Source organism: Jaculus jaculus, chromosome 5 (assembly GCF_020740685.1).
Source record: "Jaculus jaculus isolate mJacJac1 chromosome 5, mJacJac1.mat.Y.cur, whole genome shotgun sequence".
NCBI classification, from domain to species: domain Eukaryota; kingdom Metazoa; phylum Chordata; class Mammalia; order Rodentia; family Dipodidae; genus Jaculus; species Jaculus jaculus.
The window spans coordinates 61,885,728-61,905,557 of record NC_059106.1 but is presented as its reverse complement, the minus strand read 5'-3'; the positions used below and the strand labels follow the sequence as shown (position 1 = coordinate 61,905,557).

At 43.7% G+C, this 19,830-nt stretch overlaps 1 protein-coding gene across 1 annotated transcript in view; it reads left to right on the top strand.

The window, feature by feature from the left end:
- Nucleotides 1-3,007: 3,007 nt before the first annotated feature.
- Srsf4 (serine and arginine rich splicing factor 4) overlaps nt 3,008-19,830 on the top strand; it is a 34,587-nt gene continuing 17,764 nt past the window's right edge. Inside the window, exon 1 of the mRNA XM_004671265.3 lies at nt 3,008-3,180. Within this exon, the coding sequence (XP_004671322.1) occupies nt 3,074-3,180 (107 nt within the window). The 5' untranslated portion in view covers nt 3,008-3,073. The remainder of the gene's footprint in view (nt 3,181-19,830) is intronic.

Below are 19,830 nucleotides of genomic sequence, written 5' to 3'. Positions count from 1 at the left end.
ATGAGGACTTTGAAATTTGGACTGGCTGCATTGCACTTTACATCATGGATGGTTAACAGTTTATGGAAGCCAGGGGTGGAATATGATGGTTTGATTCAGATGTCCCCCATAAACTTAGGTATTCTGAATGCTAGTCTCCCCAGCTGATGGCAATTGGAAATTAAAGCCTCCTGGAGGTGGTGTATTTTGGGGGGCCAGCTTATGGGTGTTATAGCCAGTTTCTCCATGCCAGTGTTTGGCACACTCTCCTGTTGCTGTTGTCCACCCTCTGCTTATGTAATCGTTTTCCCCTGCCATGAAAGAGCTTTCCCTTGAGTCTATAAGTCAAAACAAACCTCATTTTTCCCATAAACTGCTCTTGGTTGTGTGATTTCAACCAGCAATACGAACCTGACTGCAACAACATGCCAAGCTGGGCATGGTGGAGCATGCCTCTAATCACAGCACTCAGAAGGCTGAGGCAGGAGAATTGTCATGAATTCAAAGCCAGCTTGGGCTACATTGAGACTTTCTCTCAAATAATTCCAACAACAGCATGCTCACACTTTGACCCAAATGGACCTACATACTGGAATAATCCTACATATATGAATATGCAAGATTACTCACTGGAACAATTCTAATAGCAAAAGGTTGGCAACCCATCTCAGTTTTTCACTAGAGCACTGGTTATATAAATGACTTTATATAAAATAGTATACTGTGTTTAATCCCAACACACAGGAGGCAGAGGTAGGAGGAGCACTGTGAGTTTGAGGCCACCCTGAGACGGCATAGTGAATTCCAGGTCTGCCTGGACTAGAGTGAAACCCTACCTCGAAAAACTAAAAAGTAAAAAATTAAAAAAAAAAATTGTTGGGCGTGGTGGTGCATGCCTTTAATCCCAGCACTTGGGAGGCAGAGGTAGGAGGACTGCCCTGAGTTCAAGGCCACCCTGAGACTCCATAGTGAATTCCAGGTCAGCCTGGGCTAGAGTGAGACCCTACCTCAAAAAACCAAAAAAATAAATAAATAAATAAAATAAAATAAGTAAAAAATTTAAAAAATAGTATACTGGGTTGGAGAGATGGCTCAGCTGCTAAAGTGCTTGCCTGAAAAGCCTAATGAATTCCCCAGTACCAACATAAAGCCAGATGCACAAAGTGGTACATGCATCTGCAGTTCATTTGCAGTGGTTAGAGGCCCTAGTGAGACCATTCTCATCCTCTCTTTCTTTCTCTCTCCTTTCAAAAAAGTTCCTTATTTATTATTATTATTATTTGGTTTTTTGTGGTAGAGTCTCACTCTAGCACAGGCTGGCCTGGAATTCACTATGTAGTCTCAAACTCATGGCGATCTTCCTACCTCTGCCTGGGATTAAAGGCATGCAATACCACGCCTGGCTAAAAATTTTTAAATAGCATATCATGAGCCATAAAAATAGTCCCGAGTCACCTTTTTGTGCTCATCTGCAATTATTTTCAAAATACATGATGATAAGTTAAGGCATGGCGATGCAAATTTATAATCCCAATTTTTGGAAACTGAGACAGGAGGATATGGAGTTCAGTGCTAGCCTGGACATAACAAGTCCCTAGCTTTAAGAAAATAAGCCAAAACAGCATGCAAGTGACCTACATGATGTGGGTAAATTAATCTCTGGAGGGATGTTGAAGGGATTGCCTCTGGGAAGGAAAGGTGAGTATCCTGACACTTTGTATCACATAGTTATCTTTTCAAAACATATAAATACAAGCAAAAAAATAAAACCTCTTCGTGGATCTAGGCAAAGTCAGAAGGGAGCAAATAATTATTGAGCTCCCACATACCCCCCCCAAAAAACACTTTCACTTCCATGTCCCCATTCTGTTATCCTGTTAATACATTGGCATGTGTAAAATTTTTTTGTTGTCGATTTGTCTTTTCGAGGTAGGGTCTCTAGCCGCTCAGGCTAATCTGAAACTCATTCTGTAGTTTAGATTGGCTTCGAACTCACGGTGATCCTTCAACCTCAGCCTCCCGAGTGCTGAGACTAAACGGCGTGCACCACCACGCCCGGTTTTAAAATTCCAATTTTTTTTTTTTGTTTTTTTTTTGTTTTTCGAGATAGGGTCTCACTCTGGTCCAGGCTGACCTGGAATTAACTCTGTCATCTCAGGGTGACCTTGAACTCATGGCAATCCTCCTACCTCTGCCTCCCGAGTGCTGGGATTAAAGGCGTGCGCCACCACGCCCGGCTTAAATTCCAATTTTGTAGGTTAGAAAATAATTTGTGTGTCATACTTAGTCTAACACCCAAAGTACTAGCATTCTTCTCCTACTTCCATTTGAACAGTGTTCTGTTGTTAAAATAATCTTTAGGCTGCAGACGTAGCTCTAAGTGATAGAGCACTTGCCTAGCATGCGTGAGGCTCTCGGCTCGCAAAATAACTGATGATAACAAACTTATGTTTATTGAGCTCTTAAAAGGTGTGACCTGACACTACCAAATGCTTTGCGTACCTACGGTCAAAACAATCACTATTCCCCTTTGAGAAGACAGAAAGAGGTTCAGAGCCACCGTGCGAAATGAGCCCAAGATTAGGGGTACCCAAATTTCTGAAAGCCATGTTTAATTACAAGCTGCTCGGAAGCCGAAACCACTCCCAGGTTCAAAGGACAAAAGCAGTACCACCAGCCCGCCGCGCATTCGCAAGGACACTTCCGGGAAGCGAGGCCAGGCGGCGCGCTGCGGAAGGCGATGCCGACGCCACGCCGATCTCGCGAGAGGACGCGACCTCGCGAGCTGTCGATCACCTGACCCCGCCCCACGCCAGCGCGCCCCCGAGGAGAGCCCGCCTCCCGTCGTGGCCAGGCGGGAAGCGGACGCGCGCTCTCTCCCGTTACCCTCGGCCAGGAGGGGAGGGGGGAAGAGGACGCGGGAAGCAGAGGCGCGCGCTCTCGAGCTGCGTGCTCGCGTACGTCGCCCGGGTTCGGCTGCGTCCGTCCCGCCAGTCGTCCGTTGCCGCCGTCGCCGCCGCCGCCGCCGCGTTCTCGCTTCGCAGGCCGCCGCCTAAGGGGGGGCCGGTGCCAGCCGCCACTTGCCGCTGCCGTGATGCCGCGGGTGTACATCGGCCGCCTGAGTTACCAGGCCCGGGAGCGCGATGTGGAGCGCTTCTTTAAGGGCTACGGGAAGATCCTGGAGGTGGATCTGAAGAACGGGTGAGGAGGACGGAAGAGGGCCCGGTCCGGGGCGGGGGGACCACAGGCAAGCCCCGGGCGGTGGCAGGGAGGCCGTGGGGAACTTGAAGGGGCGCCTGCTCGGCGCCGAGCTGCTGAGGGGCCTCCGCGCTCCGGCTCCGCCATGGTTGCGGCGCCTCGGGGGCCCGGCTAGGCCCGGCTCCCACTGCGCCTGCGCGGGCGGGGGTGGTGGAGGGATAATGGGAACAGTGGCGAGAGAGGCTCGAGCGGGTCAGGAGAAGAAGGCCCGGGTTGGGGCTGGGGTTCTGGGTGCCCGAGGCCTGGATCGTCTCTGGGTAGACCTAGACCTTCCCGGCTCTAAGGGCTGCTGGGAATAGACGGGGTTTCCTTCTGCCTTCTCACCTCTTCCCCCTACAACGCGTCTTTCCCGGAGACAGGAACTCCGCTCCCGAGGGGAGGATCTTCCTAGGCTTTGCGTGTGCAGCACTTTTTTATTTTTTAATTTTTTTTTTTTTTTGAGGGCGGGAGACTCTAGTTTTGAGTAGTGTGGTGACAGTTTCGAAAGTATCGTCTTGCCGCGCTGGAAGCCTTTCGTGTTCTTGTGCGAGGAGTCAAGTCTTAGCTCTTTATCTTGAAAAGTCCGTGCAGAGTTTCCATGCTGTGGTTTCCGTTCTCCAGCTTGCACCCCACCTCCCAAATTGCTGTTGTAGAATTTGTGAAAGGGCAGTGGCCACCCTGGCTAGTGTGTGCATCAACTAGTTGATGCAGGTTGACGCACATCTGAAGTTGCTAACTTACTGCTTCTCCCTTAGATCTGTATTTATATTCTTAATTTGCTTTGTCAAAGCAAGGCTAGCCAGGGCTACAAGTTTTAGGGAGAAGAGATGAATCGTCAGGTCTGGAAGAAGATAGGGAAGCTGGGAGCTATGAAGTGTTAGGTAGGACTTGAGAGGTGTAGGTATTAAAAAAAAAAAAAAAAAGTTGAGAGACCTAGCAGGGTTGTGGTGGCGCACGCCTTTAATCCCAGCACCCGGGAGGCAGAGGTAGGAGAATCGCTGTGAGTTCGAGGTCACCCTGACACTATGTAGTGAATTCCAGGTCAGCCTAGCCCAGAGTAAGATACTACTTCGAAAAACCAAAAAAAGAGAGAGAGAGAGAGAGAACGAGGGGAAATATTTAGGACAGTAAGCCTTGGTGTTAGAGGAAATGGCGTTTTAAAAGCAACAAAACCTACTCTCTTAACAGGTCTGACACTTGAGAAGTTAAGAAAGATACCTTAGGTAGTATAACTTGCATATTTGAGGGGAAATGGGACCTAACTGTTCTCAGGTTGTCTGGATTTCAAAAACCATTTCAAATTGACTGTAAGAATCACCTTGCTGAGGGCATTGACTTCAAGAATACTGATCTAGAACAGGCGTGGTGACTCAAAATGCTTGGAATCCTAGTGCAAGCAGATGGCCAGGAGTTTAGGACAGCCAGCCTTGACTACAGAGGGAGACCCTACCTCAGAAACAAAGAAAGAATGAACATTGAGTTAGCATAAAAGGATTTGAAAATAACTCATTTCGTATAGCAGAACTTTGAGTTCTTAAGTAATATGTTGATAAATAAAGTGAGGAGTTATTAGGAGACATATCACACATGTGAGAGTTTAAACTCCCGGTTTATTTTCAGAGCCCAAGTTGACAGAATAATTTGTGGGGAAAGCATGGGTTTTGAAGGGATAGGCCTGAGTCAAAAATCTGCCTCCAAGCTGGGTGTGGTGGCACACACCTTTAATCCCAGCACTTGGGAGGCAGAGGTAGGAGGATCACCGTGAGTTCGAGGCCACCCTGAGACTACATAGAGAATTCCAGGTCAACCTGAGCTACAGTGAGACCCTACCTCACCCCCCCCCAAAAAAAAATCTGCCTCCAGCACTAGTATCTGTGCAGATTAATTTGCTGAACCTTTTTTCTCATTCACATGGAAAAGGTCAGCTAGAAATGTAAAGCATTTAACATACAGCAATAAGTGGTGGCTCTAATGAAAGAGATTTGAACACAATCATTAGGGACATCTCAGGTTGTTAGTGTTTGGTAATAGTCACTACGGTGCTAAATGAATTGAGGGAGGAGGCAGAATAGTAAGCTTGTGAGTGTGCTTTGAATCAGAGAATGCCTGCTCTCCCTTTAAACTCTGGCAAGTAAAATTTGGAATGGTTTGCGTGGATAGATGTGCTTAATGTGAGCTTGAAGAATGGATTGACTAGGTCTTGAAATGAATAAAGATAAGTGATAGGGAAGACTTCCATGGGGATGAAGAAGTGGTCCAGTAAGAACCAATTGTGAAAAATAGTCTTGCTTTAACTGAAGGGCATGAAGGATCTAGAATTTTTAAAAAAAAATATTTATTTGCAAGCAGAGAGAGAAAATCAATGGGTCTGCCTGGTCTTCTTGCCATTGCAAATGAACTCCAGACACATGAACCAATTTGTGCATCTGGCTTTACACAGGAATCAAACTCTTAGTTTTTCTGGGAATGAACCTAGGCTTTGCAGGCAAGCTCCTTAACTGCTGAACCATCTCTCTCCAACCCAAGGATCTAAAGTGTTTTTGTTTTTGGTTGTTTGAGGTTGGGTCTCACTCTAGCTCAGGCTGACCTGGAATTCACGATGGAGTCTCAGGGTGGCCTTGAACTCACGGTGATCCTCTTACCTCTGCCTCCCAAATGCTAGGATTAAAGGTGTGCACCACCACCCCAACTTTTTTGTGAAATCTTAACAACTGTTTCCACTTCAGTGTTAAAATTTTAGACCCTTATGAGGAGTGTGGTGGTGCACCTTGAAAAATTAAAAAAAAAAAAAGATTTTACAAAAAAATTCTAAACTGTGAGTGGAAATTCAAAGGCTCTGAAGGAAGAATGGAACGACCCAGGAAATACTTAGACAAGAGGGATGGTTTTAGGACCCTAACCATCTCAGTTGTCTTTTTAAGGAACTGTTGTTTGTTTTTTTGAGGTAGGGTCTCGCTGTAGCCCACACTGAACTGGAATTCTCTATGTAGTCTCAGGGTAGCCTTGAATTCACAGTGATCCTCTTACCTCTGCCTCTCAAGTGCTGGGATTAAAGGTGTGCCTGGCAGGAACTGTTCATTCTTAATACTGGTAGCCATGGCATGCATGAAATCCACTATTGTAAGTCAAGGTTGAAAGGAATGAGAAGGAATTTCAGAGATCATAAGACCAGTGGGACAGTCACCAAGTGGCACACAGTATGACTTAGCATCATTCAGGAACATTATAGAGGAAATTAACTTGTGAGGAGAGAAGCAATGGTTAACACATTTCAAGCAGGAATTGTCTGCACTATATGGCAAAAATGCAGAGAAGTCAAAGGAAAGGGAAAAGGTGACACAGTGTAAATGTATATGTAAGTTTACAGCTTGGACCATAGTAGTGGGTAGTGGAATTCCTTAGAGAAGCATATTTGAACATATCTGGGTTGATTATTAGTCATTGACATTCTAAAACAGCTGGGTTGGAGAGATGGCTTAGTGGTTAAGGCACTTGCCTGTGAAGCCTGAGGACCAAGGTTCAATTCCTCAGAACTCATGTAAGCCACATGCACAAGGTAGCGCATGCGTCTGGAGTTGGTTTGCAGTGACTAGAGGCTCTGGCACACCCATTTTCTCTCTCAAATAAATAAATAAACAAAAATTGAAGTTGTAAAGGAGGGCTGGAGAGATGGTTCAGTGGATAAGGCACCTGATTACAAAGCTTAATGGCCCAGGTTCAGTTCCCCAGTGTCTGTGTAAAAGCCATCTTCTCAAATTGGTGCATGCATCTGGAGTTTGTGGCTGCTACAGGCCCTGGCACATCCACCCTCCCCCCCCCCCCGCATATGTATATTCCATAGCAGATTTTTGGATGAATGAGGTCTTAAAGAAATGTTGATAAATTCCAACTTATAAAGTGAGATTTATTAGTACTTGTGAGGCAGATGGGGGTTGTGTGCAATGTTTAGAATTAGTTAGGTGTGAAATACTTGTCTAATGAAAATTGGCCAAATGAAGAAGCAGATGCCCTCTCCACATGAGATCTAAAGTCCAGGAAAGGGTTCTGTGGGTTATCTTAAGGACTGGGAAAGAGGGCATCCTTAGTCTAACTTGCTCCTGCTTTAGAGAATTTCTAGACAGATGGTTCTCTTGGAGACCACAGACACAATGTAGTCAAAATGACCGTCCAAGATCCCAATAGTCTCTCCTACTGTCCTACCTGCTGCATTGTGCAGCTGGAGCCACTGTGGGCCAAGGCCTGGCCTGGAGAGGTTCTTCAGGGTGTGTTGAGGAAGCAACACTGTTAGCATCTGTTAACAGCCTATCTGCTTTTTTGGTAGCTTCCACTGACTTGGACTGTAGGTGGAGAGAGAGAGTGAGTTTTCTTACCCATTTTATTCTGTAAAAGTTTATAGATAGTTTATTTTAGAGAGAGGGGAAGGGCAGATAGAATAGGCATGCCAGGGCCTCTAGTCACTGCAAATGAACTCCAGAAGCATGTGCCACTTTGTGCATCTGGCTTTCCATGGATACTAGGGAATTGAACCCAAGTCCTTAGGCTTTTCAGGCAAGTTCCTTAACCTCTGAACCATGTTTTTTTTATTAATAAATAATTTTATTTTTTATTTTTATTAATAAATTTTCTTGTAAATGATAGAAGCTTGGATTCTTTTTGTTTGGTTGGTTGGTGTTTTTTGTTTTTCAAGGTATGGTCTTGCTCTAGCTCAGATTGACCTGGAATTCACTATGTAGTCTCAGGATGGCCTCAGACTCATGACGGTTCTCCTACCTTTGCCTCCCAAGTGCCACGCCATTACGCCTAGCTTGGGAGGCTTTTAAAGTCCCAAAATTTCCTTTTGCCACAAAAATCTTGTGGTTGCAGTTAATTTTTATGTATTTTAGTGAGTAAAATGTATTACATCCTCAGATGATTTTTTTTAACCTGCTTAAGTAGCTAAGAGCAGCCCCCAACTTACTGAGACAAACATATTTGTTGTTTTGGGGGAGGTCTTAGGTAGCCCATCCTGGCCTTGAACTCCTGAGCTTGCTTTCATCTCCCAAGTGCTAGGATTACAGGGATAAGCTATCATGTCTGGCTGAGGTTTTCTTTTTTTAGTTGGTTAAAATCATGGATGAAAACACTGAAGGGAGGGCTGGAGAGATGGCTTAGCTGGTAAGGCACTTGCCTGCAAAGCCCAAGTACCCAGGTTTGATTCCCAGGACCCAAGTAAGCCAGGTGTACATGGTGGTGCATGTGACTTCAGTTCATTTGCAGTGGCTGGAAGCCCTGTCCCACCCATTCTCTCTCTCTTAAATAAGTAACTTTTTCTTTTTTTGGTTTGTCAAGGTAGGGTCTCACTAACTTTTTCTTTTTTTAAAGGGAGCATAAAGGAGGTCTAGTTAACTTAATCTTGCAGGTTAGGAGTTTTCTGGTCAGTTGAGGCACCTCCAGGTGACAGGTAAATGTTTTTGCATTATACCACAATGCAGCAAATCACACACTCTCCCTGAACAAAGCCCAGAGCTTTGTTCATAGGCCATCTGCCAATTTTAAAAATAATGTCCTTTGTGAACCTACATATACCAGGCATTTGAGTCCATGTTCAGAAAGGTAAAGCATTTGGTTATACATTAATTTTATGATTAGAGAGAGACTAAAACATAGTTTTTGTTTAAAGGACCGTTTGAATTAACTTTATACGTAGCTAAAATTAAAAACCCAATTTTCGCTGGGCATGGTGGCTCATGCCTTTAATCCCAGCATTCGGAGGCTGAGGTAGGGGGATCACTTTTGAGCTAGATGTCAGCCAGGGCTCAGGTGAGACCCTACTATGGAAAAAAAAATCTTAATTTGTATTTTAGTTTTTCAAAATAGGACTTTAAAAAATAATTTATTTGAGAAAAAACATGGGCATGTCAGAGCTTCTTGCCACTACAAACTCCAGACACATGCACCACTTGGTGTGTCTGGCTTTATGTGGGTACTGGGGAATCCAGCCTGAACATCAGGCTTTGCAGGCAAGTGCCTTTTGCCACTGAGCCATCCCCCCATTTTTATTTCAATTACAAGATTACATGTCTAATTTAACAGGGACAGAAAGTTATCCAGAGATGACACCATCTGCAGTTTGAGCACATGGTTTGACTTTCTTCACACTTGTATGTTTCATCCATGTACATACATTGCTTACATCTCTCCCACCTCTTTGGTTTTTCAAGGTAGGGCCTCATTCTAGCCCAGGCTGACCTGGAATTCACTAAGTAATCTCAGGGTGGCCTCGAACTCACGGGGATACTCCTATGTCTTCCTCCCAAGTGCTGGGATTAAAAGTGTGTGCCACCACGCTAGGCTTTTTCCCACCTCTTTTTTTTTTTTTTTGGTCAACCATCCTGGGGTCATGCTCTACATTATTTGTAAGCTGCCTGTTTGCCTAACAGACTGGCCCTCTTTAGTCATTCAGTGCTCCAACTAACTACAACAGTTTGTTTTGTTTTGATGTTCTAGAGAATCCAAGCCAAGGCCTCAGTACATGTGAGGCAAGCACTGAGCCACTCCCAGCCCCTGGAGTCTGGTTTTAGAATGACTACATAGAATGCCCAATCATAAATGCAGTTTTTTGTGCATAGTTAAAAACTGGGTTGGAAGACATTCCACTTATTGGGTTTTTTCACTATTTTATACATATATAGCACTAGTGAGTAGCCTTTATTTATTTATTTACTTATTTTTGTAGTTTTTTTGAGATAGGGTTTCGCTGTAGCCTCAGGCTGGCCTTGAATTTACAGTGATCCTCATACCCTCTGCCTCCCTAGTGCTGGGATTAAAGGCATGCACCACTATGCCTGGTTGTGAGTATCCTTTATGTAAGTCTTTTTGCATATTTCTTGTTAGTACCTCAGGACAGATTCCTGAAAGTAGACATTTGGAGTCAAAAATGTTTATATTCAAAAAAATTTTTTTGAGGTAGGCTGTCACTCTAGCCCAGGATGACCTGGAACTCACTCTGTAGTCCCAGGCTGGGCTTGAACTCATAGCAATCCTCCCATCACACCTGGCCTAAAAATATTTATTTACTTGAGAAGGAGAGAGAATGTGTGTATAGGCACATCAGGGCCTCTTGCCACTTCACAGGAACTCTAGACACATGCACCACTTTGTGCAGCTGGCTTTATATGGGTACTGAGGAATCAGACCTGGGCCAGCAGGCTTTGCAAACAAGTGTCTTTAACTGCTGAGCCGTTTCCCCCAGCCCAGATAAATACATTTTTATGTCTTCCGTTAGCTATTGATTTCCATTACTTTCTAAGCAAATAGTATTGTTTTAACTTTATTTTTATTTATTTATTTGAGAGAGAAAGAGGGAGAGTGAATGGCTGTGCCAGGGTCTCCAGCCACTGCAAATGAACTCCAGGTGCATGTGCCACTTTGTGCATCTGGCTTACATGGGTCCTGGGGAATCAAACCGAGGTCCTTTGGCTTTGCAAGCTAAGGCTTTAACTACTAAGCCGTCTCTCCAGCCCCCTTAAGTTTTTTTAACCTGCTATGTTTAAGAACCTATTTTTCTAAATTCTCAATGAAACTTTATCATAAATTTTTTTTGGTTTTTGTTGTTGTTGTTGTTTTGTTTTTTAAGGTGGGGTCTGACTCTAGCCCAGACTGTCCTAGAATTCACTCTGTCATCTCAAGGTGGCCTGGAACTCGTGGTGATCCTCCTACCTCTGCCTCCCAAGTGGTGGGATTAAAGGCGTGCACCACCATGCCTGGCTCCATAAGTTTTTAATACTGTGATTTTTTTCATTTAAAATCATATATGAGAAAGTTAATTTTGCTGCCTTTAAGATTTATCCATTTAGTCTGCCAAGCATAACAGTAAAAAACTTGTTTAAAAGTAATTTTTATGATTGATTGGAAAATAAGTATAGGTTCATTGTAGATAATGTAGACAATAAACAAATATAAGTATAAAAGATAAAATTTGGAATTTTCAGAGTTGAATACAGTGGCATACTCATGCAGTCCTAACATTTGGGAGGCTGAGGCAGGAGGATTATGAGTTCAAGGTCAACCTAGGATATCTACAGAGACTCTGACTCAAAGAAAAACAGATGAGATCTTATGTTCTTTTTTGGGGGGGGGTTCGAGGTAAGGTCTTGCTGTAGCCCAGGCTGACCCAGAATTTTCTGTCTCAGGGTGGCCTTAAACTCAAAGCAATCCTTCTATCTCTGCCTCCTAAGTGCTGGGATTCTGCTTTTTCTCCTGTAGTTTTTTCTCACATTGGAATCTTCCTTGTTGGTTGCCTAATATTCATTGTGTGGCTGAATCTTGATTTATATAGCTATTTTTCCTAATTTGTCCTTCATTCTGGTTTGCATAAATGACCTTGTTGTTGGCTGTCATGTGCATAAAACTTGCATTTTTATTATTTTGTTCATACTATATGTGGGGTTTGTTTTTTCCACGTAGGGTCTCATTCTAGCCCAGGCTGACCTTGCACTCATCAGTAGCCCCTGGCTAGCCCTGAACTCACAGCAGTCCTCTTACCTCTGCCTCTCCAGTGCTGGGATTAAAGGCATGTACCACCATGCTTGGCCTTATTATATGTTACTTTTATTTCATGAAGTAAAATTCATTAGTCACAGCAGAAATAGGCATCTTCAGGGCTCTCAAAACATAGAACTGCAGCAGTTTATGTGTGCAGCAGTGTCAATGAGCATCAATTAGTGTTAACATCTTTGCTACTTGAGTTTGGGCATGGTGGAATGCAACTGTAATCTCAGCTACTCAGGAGGATTGCTTGAGCCCAGGAGTTGGGGACCAGCCTGGGCAATGTAATGAGACCATATGTCCGGAAAGAAAGGGAAGAAGGGAGAGAGAGACAGCAAAGGCAGATGGCACAAGCCTATAGTCCAAGTGCCTTGGGAGGTGGAGGCAGGAGAATCTGGAGTTCAAGTTCACCCTCAGTTACATAGTGAGTTTCAAGCCAGCCCTGTGCTACATGAGACCCTTTTCCAAAAAACATATATGTGTTGAGGGGGAGGCAAGCACCAGATTAAGCAATATTCTATCATTGTTTCATTAGTTCTGTGTGGCTGTTAAAAAAATGTGATTAACTTTGTTACTTTTTCAAGACATGAGTAATTTTAGATTTTTCTGTCATTTTGAGAAGTCAATCCCAAGAAATGACTGTATTTTAATTATGTTTAAATATTCCCAACATAAATTGTCCTAGCTCCAGGTCCCTCCTTGGTGCTAGATTCCTGGTCAGTTTTTATAAGAATAGATATCACATGTCAAGATATTTTAAACCCTCCATTTAATATCTTGTTCTTCCTTTCCTCATTGAAGTGATAACATGAATGAAAGGGCCACATGCAGTACTTGTTCCTTCTTAAAGCACTATGTAGCCTGGGTAATTAAATGAGGCTTGGGTTCTCAGTTTGGAGGCTTTCAGGTAATTGGAACAAAAACTGAACTTTGCTTCTGGGAAGAAAGAAAAGGTGCTCCATACACATTTTTAAAAAATATTGCCAGGGTGGTGTTTATAAATTAGTGACCTTACACTGAAACCTAAAAAGTGAAGAAATACTAAAATTATGCATTGGCTTGGTCTTTCAACTGACCATATCTAAGCAGTGTACAAATAAGTGTTGTCCTTAGTTTGTGCTAAGGGAAACCAAGGTGTGTGTGATTAAGCAACAAGCAGAGAGAACAGAGTGAATCCAGTAAACTTAAGATCCCTGGTACTTAACGTGCCAGCTACAGCATCAGCAACGGCAGTCAAGTTCCTCATGCTGCTGCTCCAGATGGTGGAGTCCTGTCCTTTCAGGACTTACCTCCAAGGGTGTAAGTGTAGTTGCATTCCCTGGCCTGTGCAGCCTATAGTCCTTGCAGAGGCGTCCAAGGAGCCGACAAGTTACTGCCAGAAGTGAGGCAGGTGTGGTACAGTCTATAATATTAGCCTTGAATGGGGACTACTAAAGTAACCGTCCTTCTCAGGTGCCTGTCATGGCCACCTGGGATAGGATGTGTGCCAGCATATGTTCTCTGTCTTTTGTTATCCCTAAGTGCCCTGGGCTTAACACGACGTCCTGAAGGTGAGGGATCAGATTGTGCTCTGAATTTGCATGCCCCCCCCTTTTGGTTTTTCAAGGTAGGGTCTCACCCTAGCCCAGGCTGACCTGGAAATCACTATGGAGTTTCAGGGTGGCCTCGAATTCATGGCGATCCTCCTATCTCTGCCTCCCAAGTGCTGAGATTAAAGTTGTGTGCCACCACGCCCAGCGACTGTATGTCCCTATTTTAAGGAAAGGCTCTGCATGACTTTCCTGTGTGCCTAAGTGAAAGTCTCCCAGCCTAGGGGTATGATACTTGAGGACTTGACAGCCTTGTCTTTAGGCCATTATGTCAGAAAGAGACCTCCAGGCCATAGAGAGAGGGGGAAGATACAGAAGTCACCTTGCATGAGAAGGGGTGAGCAGGAGGCCTGGGCTAGGGACTTGAGAACAGATTCATGTGGGTGAAGTGAAGCTGATGGTCCATTAATGTTAAAAAGAATTTGAATTTTTTGTTAAAAGAGTGAAGTGAGACTGGGGAGATGGCTCAGTGTGTAAAGCACTTACTGTACAAGTGTGCTGACCTGAGTTCAGATCCCCAAAACCTGCTTGAAGCTGGATTTAGCAGCCAGCTCTGTAATCCCAGCCCCCCTGTGGTGAAATGAGGAAAGTGGTGGGAGTTGGGAGTTTCCTGAAGCTCACAGACTAGCCAGTGAACAAGAGATCTTGCCTCATAGCAAGTTGGAAGGCAAGAACCAACCCTTAGGTTTATCTCCACCCATACACTGGTACTCAAAATATCTCTCTCTCTCTCTCTCTCTCTCTCTCTCTCTCTCTCTCTCTCTCACACACACACACACACACACACACACACATTTTTAAATTTTTTTAATCTCAAGGAAAATGCATCCCAGGAAATAGTATGGGAATTGGAGTTTCTAAACAAAATTAAAATGAAAAAGAAGAAACAGACTGCCACCCCAAGGGGAGTTAAGAGAGATATGTAAACAGTCAAGATGTGTCAAAGAACCTTTCTGAGGCTTTAACACCTGGCAGTCTGCTTTTGTGTTGTTGAGAGGTGTCACCTGGCTTTGGTGTAGAATGGAGTAATATTGTTGGCTGAGTATAAGTCTTTGGTTTTTTGTTTTTTGGTTTTTGTGTTTTGTTTTTTTTAGGGAGTAGAAGGTACAGTGGTGCTGTTTCATATCCTGGGAGTTGCACTCACAGTTGGTACTATGAGTTCTTCGGTGTTATTTTCAGTGTGTGGTTGCATCTTCATGAACTTCGGTGTCTTAAATGTCAAAAAACTGAAATGGGTACATATGGGATTATATGCCCACCTTTAAGAAAAGCAGCCTAATTGACTTTAGGATATCAAAATTAGGGTTAAGGAAGATGACTCAGATGAGGGCCTGAGTTCAGATTCCAGCACTCTCATGGGCATGACAACATGGTCTGGAGAGGTGGAGAAAAGAGGATTCCTGGGGTTTGCTGGCTAGTTAGTTTATCTAAACTGGTGAATTACAGGTTTAATGAGAGACCTGGTCTCAAAAAATAAGGTGGAGCTAGAGAGATGGCTTAGTGGTTAAGGTGTTTTTGTCTGCAAAGCCAAAGGACCCAGGTTTGATTCCCCTGGACCCACATAAGCTACATGCATCTGGAGTTCATTTATAGTGGCTGAAGACCCTGGCATATCCATTCTCTCTCTGTGTGCCTCAAATAAGTAAAATAAAATAAAATGTAAACAATAATAAGGTGGAGAGCAGTTGAGGATGATATTTTTGACCTCTAACATGTGCACATACTACATACACGTAAGAGATTTCAAAATAATACATTTAGGTATGATGACATGATTTGATCCACAAACTTTTTACACATATGTTCCTTTCTGGATAGTCAATATTTTCTAGACTAGGAATATGGCCACAGCCTAGTTTGAGTCAAATAGCTAAGTAGCTTAGCAAACAGCCCCTTCTGTGGCTTTTTGTTCAGTAGATTTTGTTTACTTGCATGGCGGGGGTGGGACGCACTAGGGCCTCTTGCCACTACAAACAAATGCCAGAGACTTGTGATACTTTTATGTGCATGGCTTGGGAATTACACCCAAGCCAGCAGGATTTACAAGCAAGTGCCTTTAACTACTGAGTGATCTTCCCAGCCCCAGATGTTTGTCTAGCTTTGATATTTATTGCTTTTCTCTTTAACATTGTTGGGTATCAATCCCAGCACCTTACACCAAACTCCAACCTACTGAGTGTATTTTTAAAAATAGTTTTGGATGATAGCAAGTTGGCATATAGGCTCTGGAACCATTATAAAGTAATACTTCAAAAATAATGATTATTTCAGTTTTTCTCACCTCAGTATGAGAATATTCTATTAGGGATGGGTTGGTATCTGCAATGTGGACTTAGGCCAAGGGCTCAAACTTGGCTATTTCTTGGTTATTAAGTGTTTTTCTACAAATGGTTTACTTTGTGGTTATATTTGTTTCTTTACAATGACTGAATACCTGAGCGAATCAACTTAAAGGAAGAAAGATACATTTTGGCTCACTTTTTTAGAGGTTTCAGCTCACACTTGACTAGCTCCATTGCTGTGGGCCTGGGATAAGGCAGAATCTCATGCCAACAAGAGCATATGTGGTTGAGAAAACTGCTCACCTCATGACCACCAGAAAGCAAAGATACAAAAAGGAGCCTGGGACAAGATGTGTCCCCCAAGAACATGACCTAGTGACCTTTGTCCTCCAGTTAGGCCATAGCTCCAACAGTTTCTACCACTTCTGCTACCAGATCATGAATCTGTCAGTGGATTTAACCATTGGATTTGTGATTTCATGGCTGGGATACAGATTTCTTACTAATGTTACCTTCATTTTCCCTGAACTATAAACATTTTGATAGAGCTTTGTTTCCACAAAGTGTTCACAACTTAATAGTATTGACACACAACAGGTAATGAATTTTGGTGTTTCCTTACCATTTACTGTGTCTCATAACCTGTATTTAACGAATACGGGCATTTGCCTTCCACACTAGTATGCTCCTGGATATCGCATATTTCCAACTCTGGTGTTAAGGATTATTTCTTTCCATTGGTTTATAGGAGGTGGCAGAACCTGATGGTAGAATGGAGGGTTGTTTTAGGGCCTGGGTATGAAGAGTCCCAGGGTGGCCAAGTGCCTCTAAGTCTTGGTTTCTTACTTACAATAGCAGTAAATCTTGGAGTTGTGGAAATTGAATGATACAGTGTGTATTGATACACTTAGCATACTAGTAGGGAGGAGTGCTTATTAATTAAAAAGGAATTTGACAAGGAAAGGATCTTAGTGGGATGGAGTGATCATGTTGATCATGTTAATGGCAGTTTGGAATTAAATCAGATGTGTATCATCTGGTTGCTGCTGAAATCTTCATAGTTGGAAGTCTGTAAATCTAGTATTTGACTTCTAACCATTTTTTCTCTTTTACTATTCATGCTTAAATATAAATATTTTGGTCCCAGTCACTATTCTTTGCAAAACTAAGTGCATCCTTAAATCCATGGCATTGGTGGTCACATCACCACAACTAAGGCCACCTCTCTTTATACTGGTCTAGTTTGTGCTAAGCAGTAAAAGCAGACACTACAGGGGTTGAGGTGGGACCTCCAGAATGGGGATTGCACAGAATAATCTTATTTTTCCTCTATTCTTCTAGTCTGTTATGTTCTGAACCCACACATGTTTTCGGAAGGACCAGATGGCTGACTGGCTATGGGAACCAAAAGACGAGTGAAAGTAACCTGGTTGTCTCATACCCCCAGCTTAGAGGTGCTTCACCCTGCCCCAAGACCAGTTTCTTTTTTCTCTGGAGACTTCACCCTGCTGTATCAAAAACTGTGCTACAACCTGGCTTACCTGAGGTTAGATTATCATTAAGTCAAGCAGCAGTGATTATTAAATGAAAAAGATTATTTTCAGGACTGTGGGAGAGAAGGAGAAGCCATCTGCTCTTAAAAGGCTCTGGGACCTCATGGTTTACACCTGGGGATTGTAGAGTCCTGGGTTTGGGTTCAAATCCAGCTCCACAGTGTGAGCTCCTTGACAGTGAGCAAGTTGTTTAGTCTCTCCAAACCTCAGTGTTCTCACTGAATGGAAACGATGATTCATTTTTCATGTTCCTCATAAGAGGAATGAATGAAATGTTACAAATTTGCTATGTGCCAGGCACTGTGTTAAATACCCAACAGATGCTATTGTTGCATAAGACATCATCATAATAAAAATGAAATGAGCACAAATAAGAAAGAACAAGGTTTGAAAAGAAAACCGTTGCCATGTAAAACATAAAATTGAAGAGAGGTGCTAGAGAAACACTGAGGTAATGAGTCCAGGCTATTCTGGGCAAGACTTCCTGAAAGAGGTAATTCTCAAGCATAAGGAAGAAGGATGAAAGGGTTCAACCTGCGTAGTCAGAGGCTCCAAATCAAAACAGTTAGAGACTAGAATGTGATCAGACAGGCAGAAGCAGCCTGAGGGCCTGGCAAAACAAGAAAACTATACACCTGGTGATAGAGCCAATGGGTAACCAGAGAGGAGTAGTCAGGAATGATTACAAGGTTGTTGGGTGTGAATTAGATGATAGGGGTTCTGGAAGAGAGAAGTCATGAGGTAGGTTTTCTTCTTTGAAGGTGGGGAAAGATCAAGTGCAGACTGAGCTGTGGCCAACCGTTTGCAGACCAGGAATCCACACTAGCTCTAATCAGAGAGCTCTTGGTGTGCGGGAACTGCCAGTTTGCCGACGTGAAAAGAGCCCCAGGCTGGGTAATGGTGAGCCCTGAAGTCGCACCCCAGCTCTGCCACTGAGTGAGCACGGGTAAGTCATCCACCTTCTTCAGGTGGCCTTGATGGCCCTCCCTCCTCTGAGACTAAAGAAAGGGAGGCCAGTAAGCCCAGAGCAGCCTCCTTTCTGTCTCAGGATAGAAAAGAATCTCAGGAACCTACTCATTATAGTCGCAGCTTGCTGCTGTGGGCTGTAAACACCCCCATTACTGCACAAGTCAGGTTGCACTCATGATCACTGATGACAAGCAGTAAATGTGACAGTGGTTAATTCCATGGTGAGGACCTGACTGCTGGCGCCCTGGAATGCTGCCAACCTGTGGAATCAGGGCAGTTACACTGTTCTCATTCACAAGCATCTTCTAATTGGCCTTATCTGAACACTAGAGTTGGCTGTAGAACTGGCTTTGTTCTACAGGTTTCCATGTACTTTATGTAGCCAGCAAGAATTACTGTTGCTTACTGTCCCGTCACTGTCTGTCTGTACCTCCTAAGATCCAAGTTGGCTGAAGCCTAGGACCAACACTACTAATTAGTGCTTTGAAAGAAAGCTGTTTGATTCCTGTTTACCAAATGCCATTTCTTTCAGGGCAGATTTAAGGGCTCTGCCCTTAAAATACAGTGCTACTGGCTCTAGATTGAGGGTCCAAGCCACCCGTGGGTTAACCTCAACAGATGAAAATTTTTCCTTGGCTACAGCAACATCCCTAATCCTGACCAGCCATGGAGAGGTTCGGTTCTTACAAGGAAAATGAGTGATGTGGGAATGGCTCACCACATTGGGAAAACAAAACTCACATCCTGCTGATGGTTGGCTGAGGACTGTCATGTCCACATACAAAGAAAAGCATGTGGCACAGTTTTAGAACCAAGGTGAGCAGAGATCCACCGTGGAAAGGGGCTCATTATCCTTATTGCGAGAACGTCCGAGGCATGCCCCTCGGTAAGCATTGTTGGTGGGTGACCACAGTCACACGCATGGAGGCTTGCTTGCCCTGCTCCTCAGCAGGCAAATGTATTGAACACCCCCTTAGTCATATTGGCCCAGTCAGCCATTGACCAGTTCATCCATTTCCAAGCCAGCCATACCCAGTGCTTTTCACCTTTGCCTCACTGTCCCTGATCAGTGAGGACACTTAGAAGATGAAGATGATCCTAAGCCATTCTGGAGAGGATGATACAAACTGTATTCTCTTCAGTGGGGCATAGAGGACAAGGCAGGCCTGGTGGTATTTGGGACCTTTGATATTGATGGGTATTAGGATCAGAGCTAATTTGGCAGTAATATGAGCTTGGGAAGAAGTGTGATTAGCTTTTCTAAACTTGAAGTCTTGGGGTTACCTTAGCATGAAAACCTGTCATTCCAGTTGTACTTTTTCAGAGTTCTGACTGATAACCTGGGTAGTACATCATCTGTGGCATGAGGAAGACTAGAGCATCGCACAGGGATAATAAGAATAAACAAAAGGTTAGAGCAGTCCACAAACTCCACATTGCTTTGATTTGTGGTGTCCAGGTACCTGCATAGACTTGGTGAGAGTCATGATGGTGCGTTTTTGTTGTTTTTTTTTTTTTTTTTTAAGGGAGAAAGTAGCAGCAGCTCTCCTCTTCCCCTCATTCTTTTACCTAAATTTGTCAGGATAGAACAGGACCAGAGGAAAGCACTTTGGGAAAGGAAAAACACTGAAGAAAGGATTTTTTTTTTTTTAATTGAAAGTGCCATGCACTTAATAGGAGGCCCCACTTTTCTAT